The following is a 12,137-nucleotide window of genomic DNA, read 5'->3' on the forward strand; positions in this document are numbered from 1 at the left end:
CCATGGGGCTGGGTTCTGAGGATATAGAAGAAAAGCAAATTAGCCGGGCCTGTGGCGCATGCCTGTCATTCCAGCAGCTCTGGAGGCTGAGATAGGAGGATCGGGACTTCAAAGCCAGCCTCAGCAACGGCGAGGCCCTGAGCAACTCAGCAAGACCCTGTCTCTAAATAAAATACAAAGTAGGGCTGGGGATGTGGCTCAGCAGGTGAGCGTCCCTGAGTTCAATCCCTGGTACCAAAAAAAAAAAAAAAAAAAAAAAAAAAAAAAAAAAAAGATCCTGATGTTCCTCCTGGGTGATCCGCTGACCTTCTCAACTTCCCACTTCAGGCCACCAAGTCTGCCTCATCTCCTTCTCTTAGGACTTTCCTTTGTGCCATTTTCAGCAGACAAAGGGCGTGAGTAGGTCCTAGCCATGTGGTCAGTGGGTTCATAGTTTACTGTGTCACTTTGTCCCTATAAGACTCTGGCTAAAGGCCCAGTGTCCTGAACGAGGAGTGAGTGTGACAGTGGACTTTCAGTCACCGTGGTCACAAGGAAGTGTCCAAGAGCCAGCGAGAGCCACCGCATCAGAGCGCAGAGGCAGCTGCCCAGTTCCTGGGAAGTAGCATGTTAGGGGAAAGGGATCCCCCAGCTCTGGACCCAGACCCAGCCTTAACCCTGCCCCACGCGTCCCTTCTTGGCTGAGTTGAGTGACCTCGGCTGGGCTGGGCCTCTTCCTCAGGGTCCCACGTTTACCTGTCGAATGGAGATGACCACAGCTCGCCGTGAAATTAAACAGAGACGCCATGCCCCGCCCCGCGCAGGTGCCCAGTCGGTGCGCATCACCTGGGTGTCCGCGCCTCCGCGTCTCCCTGGCTTATTTTCCCTTTCCCTCCATCGTCCTTGCGTCTTGATGTCCCTGCTCAACAAGTATCCGTGTGCCCACTGCCGGCTGGCGCTCTGTCTGCTGGCCCACAGGACAGGCAAGGCCGCTGGCTCCTTCCGGGGCTGCCAGCCTGGCACAGCAGAGCCCTGGAGAGTGCCGCCATCTTGGGCCAGAGGAGAAACCCGCCCTCTGCGCTCCTGCCTCGACCTCCCTCTTGATAAACCCCGACTGGCTTCGCTGCTGGGAATGAGAACTCCCTGCAGCCGGGGGCTGGATTTGATGGGGAGGGGGTTCTCTGTCCCCAGGGGCGGATGCAGGTCTGGGCCTAGCCTGCGTGGCGTGGAGGAGAGTCCTGTGAATGAGTAGGTGGGAAGGCGCGGGGGCGCGGAGGGTCCTCGGGAGCCCGGCAGGACGCTCCCTCCCTCCTCCCCCACCCAAGGCTCACCACCCCCACCCCTTCTTTCCAGGGACTCCAGGCTCCACCCTCCTCCCCTGGCTGCCTGCAACCTTCCCTCCATCTGCTCCCTCTGCTGCTCAGGCTGCCACGTGTCCATGGCGTGGCAAGGTGGGGTAGGGGGAGCAGAGGCCGTCTAAATCGGGGCAGGAGACCTGGCAGCCCGCTGGGGATTGTCAAGACTGCAATACAAGACATTCCGTTCCCTGGGGCTTGTGTCCCCCACCTGGCCCTTGGCCAATACTTGTCCCCAAGTGGCTGCTGGTCTCCTCCATCTATTGTTCCTCTATTTGTGGAGAAAAGACAAGTGGCTTGAGGATCAGAACTGGGCAAGGGGCCCCGGAGAGGGGGAGCCTGGGACCCAGTTGAGACAGGGAAAGGAAGTCTCAGGGGAAGCCCTGGGGGCCCCAGGGCCCTGCTAACGGAGCACGTGGGAGAAGGAGCTGGATCAGAGCAGGGGCGACTCTTGATCAAGAGACCCGTTGGGCTGCAGAGGGGTGGAGAACGGCCTGGTACCAGATGCACAGTTCTGTGGCACTGGCGTTGCCCCTGGGGAGCCAGAGGCAGACTTCCTAGCTGATGGGGCCTCGCTTAGATACCAGGACCCTGGCAGGGACGAGGGCGGCGGGGGGGGCGCAGAGGGGCCTGCAGAGAAGTGGAGCTAGGGTCCCTCTGGAAGGCTGCGCCTTGGAGCGCTCTGGCCCGGGCTCAGGTTCCAGGCCTCCATGTCACCGTCTGCAGAATGGTCAGGGCGCTCCCCGGGCTCGCCTGGCCACCAGGGCTGCCGTGAGCATCGGCAGAGAGGCAGCGCTCGCCCGCGCAGGACGCCGGGGAATTGGCGTTAAACTTTGCAGGGCCGGCGGGCGGGCGGCCAGAGGCCGAGGCTGGCACGCCACCCCGGACGCCGGCGGCCCCTGTCGCTCGCCGCCCGCCCGCCCCCTCCCTGCACTCGCTCGCTCGCACAGCCGCGGCCCCAGCCCCCTCCTCCCCGCGCCGCTCGGCGCTCGCTCGCTCGCCGGCTCCTCCTCACTCGCCCGCCGCCCGCGCCCGGCGCAGCTCGGCCAGAGCCATCGCGGGGCTGCGCGTCCGCCCGGGGGCTCCGGCGGCTGCCCCGGCCCGCAGCCCCTCCCCGGCGCCCGCCTATCGCTCCCCGCTCGCCGCCTGCCCCCTTCCCGGCGCCCCGCAGACCCGGCTCCGCGCCCCCGGCAGCACGATGCCCGCGGCCCGGCCGCCCGCCGCGGGACTCGGCGCGATCTCGCTGCTCGTCGCTCTGCTCCTCCGGGGGAGCCCCGCGGCCGCCCTGGCGGGAGGTAAGCGCCCCGAGGGGCGGGCCGGGGAGGGGGCAAAGTTGTGGCGAGCGCGGGGCGGCGGGGGGTCGCGGCGGATCCGGGGACTCGTGCACCCCTCGCCGCGCTCGGCTGGGGAGCGGAGGCGGCTGCCCGAATCGGGGCGAGGAGCCGCGTCCCCTTGGCCCGGGCTGGTGAGCGTGGAGGCGGGGAGGTGTCTGAAGGACTCCGGCGGCTCTGGCTGCGGGTTCCCTCTTCCGCCTCGCCTGGCGAAGGGGCTGACTCCTTATGACAGCCCCGGAGGAGGCCCTCGGAGTGGGGTCGCCTCCAAGCCCCAGACGCCCGAGGCTCTGCACCGCACCCGGGGCTGGGTGCCAGATAATCCTCTCCCTCAGGAGAGAGGACAGGAGGGGGCAGCCGACCCGCCCTGCAACTGAGGTCTAGACCGGAACAGTCGGCACGTCTGGGGCACCGTCGCCTCCTGAGGCTCAGGCGTCCCGGAGGGGCTGCTCACTGGGCAGATCCCAACCTGGGAGTCAGGAAACTGGACTTGGGTGTGGTTTTTGCCAGAGGTCGGTGCAAGGGGCTCAGGGGTCCCAGAACTTGTCAGAGGAGTGAGAAGGGACATGAGGTGGCGGTGGGGGACCTGAGTGGACTCCCCCTTCCTCCTTCCCCTGAAAGCCTCGCCTGCCTCTGGGATCACCGTTAGGAAGGGGAGGGGGTGCTAGTTTCACCTGCCACGTGCTTGCTGGGTGGGAGGAGGGGTCCAAGTTTGGCAGCCCGGCAGCTCCTCCTGCCCAGAACTGGAGCCAGCACCCTGTCTCCACTCTGCCGAGGTCCCCCAGGAAAAGTTGTGGTCTGGGGGTTGGGATGGAGAGAGGAATGAGACGCCTAACTCACCCCAAAGTTAACCCCAACGGCTGCAGGGATTTGCCCAGGACACCAAGACATCTGAGTATGTGTGTGGGTGTGTATGTGTGTGCTCTTGGGCCATTTGACCTGCCAGCTGTCAAGGTCCAACTCTGGTTCCCAGAAACTCACTCCTCACGTGGGGCGGGAGGAGGAGAAGCAGGCAGCTGCAGTGTTGACCAGGCTGAGACAGCAGGAGGGCACGCGCCCTGCCTAGCTGGAGTCCAATCTCGTTTGGATCATCTTGAGCTGAAGTTAAGGGGACAGGCAGTGCTCGATCGCCATGGGGAGCTCTGCCCCCCTCTCCCCTCCACCTCTTGCGCACACCTAGTTTCAGCACCGAAGGCCTCGGACAGCTCCCAGCTCCCTGGGCCCCAACTCTGGGTCCCTCTCCCTTAAAAACACTTCCTCCTCTGGCCTGGAGTGCCCTCCTCAGCATCAATCAGGCATTTTATCTCCCAACGCCTTCTCTGTACATGGGGAGCCTCCAGTGCAGGGCGGAGGAAATCATTCATTACCTTTTGTTTAACAAAGCATATCATTAAGAAGCCCCTTTATGAGGCAGTGAGATGCAAAATGTGCACAGATCTGGGCAGTATCCCTGGGAAAGATGGGGAAAGAGATTCAGTTGAAATAAATCCCATCCACCACAGCAAGCCCTTTCTTAATTAGCTCTCTCTATCCAACAATGGCTTGGTGGCCTTGAACGAGGTCCAGATCTCCCTCCTCCATGGCCCTTTTGAATCTGTGTTGTGACTAATACACACACACACACTCAGAATCCAGAACTACCCTTCAGCTTGCTGGCTTTTCTAAAGTGATTCTACCTCTGGGGTCTATAGTCTCCAACACACAACCCCCCAAGAAAACTGTCTTAATGGCACAGATTGAATTGTTACAAGACGAAGCTGCCACATCCTATTTCCTCTGTGTGTGTGTGTGTGTGTGTGTGTGTGTTCAATTTTAAGACATTCCACAATCTTGTTTCCAACCTCTCCACACTATGGCTAGCCAGTATATATTTTTAATTAACTTGGGGTCACCACCAAATTAAAGTCAACTGATGTACTACTTCAGAAGGCTCATTAATAACCATGTGGCTCTACTGAGTCTCTGAGTCATGAGGAGGGATCGAGGGTAGCCAATGAGCATCGCCAATTCTCATGGTGCATTTGGAGAAGATTGACCTTCCGCAATAAATTCTATTTTTAACCTGGAGCCTAACATCCGTAATGTCAGCTGGAGGACCATCGCGTCCGTCATTCAGAGTTGCAGGCTAGTGTGTGGTGGAGGGAGGGGATTTGTAAATACTTGTAAGGAACTTGTTGCTACATTCTCATGCAGGGCACGTGATTCTCTGGGCCATTTTGCTGTAAGGCATGAATAAGTATAAAGTATAACTTGTTTTTGAAGAGGCTCCTTATTGTCTGAGATATGCACATGGGGGATAATTGTAACTACGTGCTAAGAGTGCAGAGCTTCAGTGTAATTTCTTTTCTCTTTCCCTTGAATTAATAAAGCAAATTCAATATTGCTCAATAAGACTCGGATTTGCTGCTTCTCCCGGCCTCTAATGTGCATTGTTGTTAGATTCACTTAAAGACTATTTTCATTATGGATTGACATTCTGCGTGTGGAGTTTGTCCCCCCCACCCCCACCCCTACCCCCACCCCGCCAGGTACCACCTCATCCAAGCTCCAGGGACTCTTCTTGTGTTCACGTGTTTCAGCGGGGCATTAGGAAAATAACGTTCCATTCATTTCCTTGTCCTTCCAAGGCAAAAGAATGTTTCCTGCTCAGAGGGGCTTGTTTTCTGCTTTTTGCTCCTGAGTCTGTTCCTGCAAGCTGTTCCAACCTGCTCGGTTTGCTGGTTCTATTTGGTCCACAATTTCTGCAATCCGCCCATGCCGCAGATGTCCACTAGGGGCGCTCAAAGCTATGCTTAGGAACCCAGAGGAGAAGGGAGGCAAATCCTGACCTCAGAAGCCACCAGGTGTGGGCAATGCCCAGAGTCAGCAGAACGCAGCTCTTTCCAGCCTAGGGGTGGCCTTGCTCTGTCTGCTTTCTGCACTTGGCTCTTATTTCTCAGGGAGACACATCACCGATGGCTTGACATGTTGCAAGGAAAAAGGAGTAAAATAAAAAGCAGTCAGAATTCCCCAAGGAGGGCGTCCATGGAATGTGGGGCGGCACTGCCCCCTTACAACAGCTCCTGGTTTCCTTCATGGAGCCAAATTGCCAAACACCTAACAGGCCATGGTGAGGCATTTTGGAGAGTTCAAATGAGCTGGGCACAGGAATTCGATTTTTAGAAAAAGAAGTGTGACTTTGAAACTGTAGCAACCTGGGTCCAGAGCCCAGCTCCGGGGCTTGGGGACGTGTGACCCTTTGGCAGGACCGTCTTCTCTGAGCCTCCATCCCATCCTCTGTGGATGGAGGGAGGAGAAGGAGACCTATGGCAGCAGCCCAGGAGGATAGTTATAAGGATTACATAACTTGCGTAAAAGCACCCAATACCCATTAGGGGCATAAGTAACGCTGTCCTGCTTTCCAAAGAACAAACTGCCCCAGTGAGCAGGCACCAAGGAAGCAACTCCCCTGAGGCTGGTGGGAAGCAGATGTTGGCATAACGATTGAAATGATGGAGACCAAAGTAGAAGCCGAAGAGGGGGTGGTGTGCGGCCCCGGTCCCCGTTGCTACACTTGGCTCCGTGAGAAGTCTTCCGTTCCTGGTGCAAACACGCTTCTGTTCCAAACGCTCCTGTTGTGTGGCTTTGAACTTCAATATCACTGTCAAGATTCAGAGGTCGTAGGACCCGAGATGCAGACTGACAGGTGAACTGTTGGAAAAAGGACATCAGAAGAGACTGTCCCGGGAAAAGCTATTTATGCATTCGCTTGCTTGCTGAGCACTTCCTACACGTCTCAGTCCGTGCAGGCTGCAGTAACAAAAATACCTTAGACTGGAAGGCATCCACAGCAGCATTTCATTTCTTACATTTCTGGGAGCTGGAAAGTCCACCATCAAGGTGAGGGCTCTCTTCCTGGTTTGCAGATGTCCACATTCTAGCCGAATGACCAAGAGAAAGAGCTCTGATCTTTTTTTTTTTTAACATTCTTTTTATTATTAGTATTAGTAGTAGTAGTATCATTTTTAGTTGTAGATGGACACAATACCTTGATTTGATTTATTTAGTTTTAGGTGGTGCCGGGAGTCGAACCCAGTGCCTCACATGTGCCAGGCGAGCACTCACCACTGAGCCACAGTCCCCGCCCAAGCTCTGATCTCCTCACCTTACAAGGTCCCTCATTCCACGCTGGGGGCTCCACCCTCAGGACCTCATCAAAACCTGACCACTTTCAAAAATTCCACCTCCACCTGCCGTCACTCTGCAGGGAGTTGGGGTTGGGAGGATACCCACTCCATAGCCTATGCAGACCCTGAGATCCCTCTCCCAGTCACTGCAGCCCCAAAGAGAGATCTGCAGGTGAAAGCCACCAGGGTACACGCTAAGTGCTTTGGACATCGGAAACCTACCCGCTGCCAGGGACGGTTCACTAAGGCAGAGAGCATTTGAGCCGGCCTTGGGACAGGGACCACTGAGTCAGAGGAGAGATTTCTCCAGCAGGGTAGTGAGAAATCCTGAGAACGCTTCCTTCCGGAGGAGCTGGAGAGAGGGACACAGGAGCGAGTGGGAGGGAGAGGAGGCGGGTTGCACATGCTCACCCTCAAAAAAGACCAGGGGACCCGCCCCTCCCCCCTGCCGCCCCTCCACCTCTCGGGCTGCCTGCTTGGGAGCTGAACAAAGGACAACCAGCCGAGGGCACGTCCACTAGAGGCAACGGTGGGAGCAGTGTTCTCAAGGAGGGGGCGACGCTGCTGAGAAGCAGGCCCGGGGTAAACAGACTTCCTGGATTTGCATATTTGCATAATCCTCTGGTGACTCGCTCCTCAGGCACAGCCCTTCTGTGGTTGTGACTCTAGGCAGGGGGGCTGGAACAGGAGGGCATCCAGGGGACAAAATGATGGCGAATTGGAAGGAGGTCAGCAGACCCACAGGACAGTCGGAACTACAACAGGGCAGGGACTGTGTCCAAGCAATGAAAACAGCACTTATTGAGTGTCGATTTTTGTTCTCAGTTTTTGTTCTCTTTTTTTGGTACCAGGATGGAACCCAGGGGAGATTTATCCCTGAGCCACATCCCCAGCCCATTTTTTTTAATTATTTTTTATTTCAAGACAGGGTCTTGCTAAGTGGCTCAGGGCCTCACTATGTTGCTGAAGCCAGCCTCGAACTCACGATCCTCCTGCCTCAGCCTCCCCGGGCCACTGGGAAGACGAGCATGCGCCACCACGCCCCGCTTTGTTCTAAGCCGTGTGATAAGTGTTTAAGTAGATCACACAAAGAACCCTTCCAACAGCCCCACCGGAGAGATGCAGTTATTATCCCCCTTGTAAGGATGAGGGAAATTGAGGCACAGATTGCCCAACATCATGAAGTCAGGAAGGCGTGGCAGTCTGACACCAAACCCCGTCCCGCGCCAGAATCTCTTAACACTGAGTATATATATTGTAGTTAAGATGTTTGCTGAGATTATAATTGCTCTTGCTGTGGGGGAGGGGGAGGGAATGAATAACTACATGAGATGATGCATATGCTAACTTGATTCACCATAGTAACCATTTTACTATTTATATTTGTATCTATACATAAATGAGTATCTTACAGCATCGTGCTATGTACCTTACATGCACACAGTACAAACTCTCCAAGTCCCCAAGTGCCTTTTATATCCTTACCCGTCGAGCGCATGCACAGAGTAAGCTGTTGCGGGGGAAGGGCTGATAAATATTTGTCCGATGCCGGTCGAATGTGTCCCCAAAGCCTTACAGAGTTCCTGGCGTAAAGCAAGCCCCTGAGTAAAGCGCGAATTGAAGTGAGTCAGAAAGTGATACAGGTGGCCATTTTATTTGTAGGCAATTAATCCATAATTATCACAGCTAATGAGAACTTAATATATGTCAGACGCTTACGTTGGTTATTTTATCTGATCTTCGTAATTGCCCTGCAGCTTGTAGATGAGGAAACAAAAGCTGAGAAGGAGCCCCAGGGAGTGTGCTAGAAAGTGACCAGGTCAGCGTGGAATCCAGGTAGGCTGACCGCAGAGGCTTCCAAGCTGGAGCCCGCTGTGCTTCTGAACGTACAGGAAACCACCTTCGCCGTGAATGAGCAGCCACCGGGGTGGGTTCAGCACCCTGCTCATCAGCAGTGACCGAAATTAACTAGGATTATCCCAGCTTCCAAAAAGATGCACGTAGGGATTATCCTTCCCGGACGTGGAAAGGAGCAGCTTTCCGGAGAGATCAGGAGCTGTCTGGCTGGTTCGTTGTTCCATGCTGCAACTTCGACTGCTATCTCTCCTGTTGCAAGATCCCCCACTCTACAAATGGGGAGCTCACACTGTGTCACATTGATTCCCCTGAGTCCCCTCCCTTCAGGACCTAAGTTCAACCATTTCCTACCTGGGAACCTCAATATTTCCATCCATACAATGGGTCACCAAAAAAATTACTATCATTGTCAGGGAGCTTCCTGGTGTAGGGCAAGGATGGGACTAGGGAATCTAGGAGCTTTGTACGGACCAGGGGACCGAAGCGAATGACAACACCTCACAGTGCCGCTTGCCATTTGTTGGGGGCTCCCCCAGCCGGGGGACTCCGTGTGCTCATCCCGAGTCTCTGCTTGGCTGCACGTCCAGTTGCATCCCACGCTGACCCGATTTCGGGGAGCAGGAAGCTGAGGCTTAGAAAGAGGCAGACACCTGCGTGGAGTCTCAGGGTTGGTGCCTGAGGGCGTGGGGCCCAACAAGCCCAGGCTCGGGTTCGGTCCTGGTCTATGAGGTGGGTACCCCACAACACGTGGCCAGAAACAAAGCTCAGGCCATCCTGGAGAGTCGGGTAGGTCAACCGCACACCCAGAGGGGAGATGTTTTCTCACCTGGAGGCCAAGATCAGGTGCCCGAATCAGCTCATGAGACAGAGCTCCGTCCATCTGAGCCTCTGCCAGGCCCGCCTTCTAACGGATTCTGGATGAAGCCTCATCCTGGTCCTATTCAGGTGACTCCTGTCACTTAGACCGTCATCCAGGAAAATGGGTAGCTGGTTGTTTTGAGAACATGAGATTAAAATTCCCAGCAGGCTGATTTTAGCATCCTGATGCTTTAATTCTTTGAGCCTATTCTGGCCTGATGTGTCATGCGGAAGGCCATTTGTACCTTTATTAAGAATAACCAGGGCTGGGAAGATAGCTCAGTTGGTAGAGTGCTTGCCTCACAAGTAGAAGGACCTGGGTTCAAATCCCCAGCACCACACACACACAAAAAGAATAACCAGTGTGTGTGGATGTACCTAGCTCCTTACACGTGCTTTGCTCAGTAGAAATTTGCCATGGTTGCTATTGTGATTATTCACCTGGTGAACTCCTATCCACCCTTCAAAACCCCGTCCTGAATTCTCTTTTTCTCGAAGACTTCTCTTGCCTCCGTGTTCCCATACCAGTTACTTCCTCCCCTGGTCCTCCATCACTTTTTACGCCTGTATCTTGGGTGATCGATGGACGATTGGATTATATGCCTCCTTACTAAGGGTCTCAGATGAATGTTACGCATCCGCATCTTCCCTTAGCCGGGGCCTAACTGTGTTCAATGGCCTTTCATCTTCATCTTCCTTGTGGAGAGGTGGAGTTGGAATCCCAAGACCTGAATTTAATTCCGGCCTCTTCTTCCTATATCAGTGTGGTCTTAGGCAGTCGCTCGATCTGCACCGAAAAGAGGCTAATAACAGGGTCCTACCTGGTAGGATGACTGCCAGGGAAATCAATGAGCTGAGAGATGCGGAATCACTGAGGAGCGCCACAATAAAAGGGGGAGGAGGGAGAAATAAAAGATGGAGGAGGAGAGAAATCGCTTCACCAAGAGAGGGGGACACCCTGTCTTTGTGCCCACGGACGCACAGCCGGCCAGTTCACGGGGTCTTTGCCGAAGCCACCTCTCTTTCCCAGGGTAATACGGGATGTGGTTTTTCACCCCGTGGCTCAATTCATCTCCAAGGAGAAACTTTCCGGCCACAGCGCAGGTTGTTGCAGGATCTGCTTTCTCTTTGGTCTTTTTTGGCAGCTGCACAAACAGCCAGTAAATGTCCAGTCGCAAATGGGGGACGGAGAACAAAGTGGGTCAGAAACACAGACTTGAGATCCAGACAACCTGAGATGAAGTCAGTCGGTCGCTTCTGGGTGTCCCTGGGCGGGCCGGCCACTCTGTCACCCTGAGCTGGCATTTGGACCTGGGGGAGGGGGATGGGCTCCGCTCAGGCCACCTCCTGAGAGGGTTGCTGCGGGGGAGGGGCTGGCAGAGGCAGAGCATCCCTTGCTGCTGTCCGTCATCTCCATCGGGTGGCAGAGTTCCTCGGACCCCCACCTGGCTCCGTCCGCCCCTCAAGGTTTTTATGTTATGGAGGAGGGAGACCCGGAGACGAGGACAGCGCTTTCTCGGCCTCAAAGCCAGGACCTGGCCTCCTTCCTGTCTCCGGACTCCCATTCTAAAGTGATCTTAGAAAACATGGAATCCCCGCTCCCCCCAAGTGTACGTTCTGAGATCCAAGGGGACCCCAGGGGATCTCTCCCACGGGCGTCTGTCCCTGGCAGGCCTCTGGCTTCGTCCCTGCTGGAGATTGGCGTCACCAACCCTGGGCGAGTAACTGCAGGAAACCTGCTTTGGCGGGAGCAGAGATCCAGCCCTGGCTCCTGCTTGCTGAGCTGGCTCCGGACTCAGGGCACCCGGGAATGGAGCCAGGCAAGCAGATGGCCCACGTCACCAGGCAGGAGGAAACCGAGGTGGCTCGGGAGGCCAGGTCCCCGGGCCAGGTGTCCCAGAGGGGTCTGGGGCGTGGGGAACCAGGGAAGGGCTGAGGGAGGGGCGGCCCAGTGGCCAATGCCCTTCCTGGGTGAGAAGCTGGACGCAGGGACCATCGGGCTGGTTTAGAGCCAGGTGATGGGTTCAGCCCAGCCCGTGGTCAGCGCTAAGGACCGTCTTAGAGAGCCTGGGTGACCGTTTCCTTCTCTGGTCCCACCCATTCCAGATTGAGACCTAGAACGGTGCCGAAGTCTAAGGTCATACAGACACGGCTGGCTCAGCCCGAGTCAGTACCGCGTGGTGCAGAGCCAGGCTCTGGAGCCCAGGAGAGGTTGGTTCCTATCTGACTGAGAGACCTTGACCAAGTCACTTAGCTCTGACATGCTGGGGTGGCTGGTCGTGGGGACCCCCGTGACCGTGGGCTGATTCTCGGGTTCTCAGATGGGTGCTGGCGCTATGTTGGAATCCCACCTGCTGGGTTTCCGGGGCTAGGGTCTGAAGGGCGTGCCCCCCCCCCCCAATTCCCAGTGATGGTGGTGCGAGGTGGGGCTTTGGCATGAGTGGCCTTAAAAAGAGGCCAGAGGGAGTCCCCACGCCCCTCCACCGGGCAGGGGGTGATCCAGCCGGAAGGTGCCAGGTGCACCCTGGGTAGGCCCTGGACCTGCCAGCACCGAGCTCTTGGGCTTGCTGGGCTCTGGATCTGTGAGGAAT

General features: G+C 56.2%; 1 protein-coding gene across 3 annotated transcripts in view; it reads left to right on the forward strand.

Moving 5' to 3' along the window:
- Nucleotides 1-2,280: 2,280 nt before the first annotated feature.
- Nucleotides 2,281-12,137, forward strand: part of Sez6l (seizure related 6 homolog like) — a 173,779-nt gene continuing 163,922 nt past the window's right edge. For all 3 annotated transcript variants that reach the window (XM_047562820.1, XM_047562821.1, XM_047562822.1), the window contains exon 1: nt 2,281-2,629. In XM_047562820.1, coding sequence (XP_047418776.1) covers nt 2,533-2,629 — 97 coding nt within the window. In that variant the 5' untranslated portion in view covers nt 2,281-2,532. The remainder of the gene's footprint in view (nt 2,630-12,137) is intronic.

This window comes from Sciurus carolinensis, chromosome 8, assembly GCF_902686445.1.
Source record: "Sciurus carolinensis chromosome 8, mSciCar1.2, whole genome shotgun sequence".
NCBI lineage: Eukaryota > Metazoa > Chordata > Mammalia > Rodentia > Sciuridae > Sciurus > Sciurus carolinensis.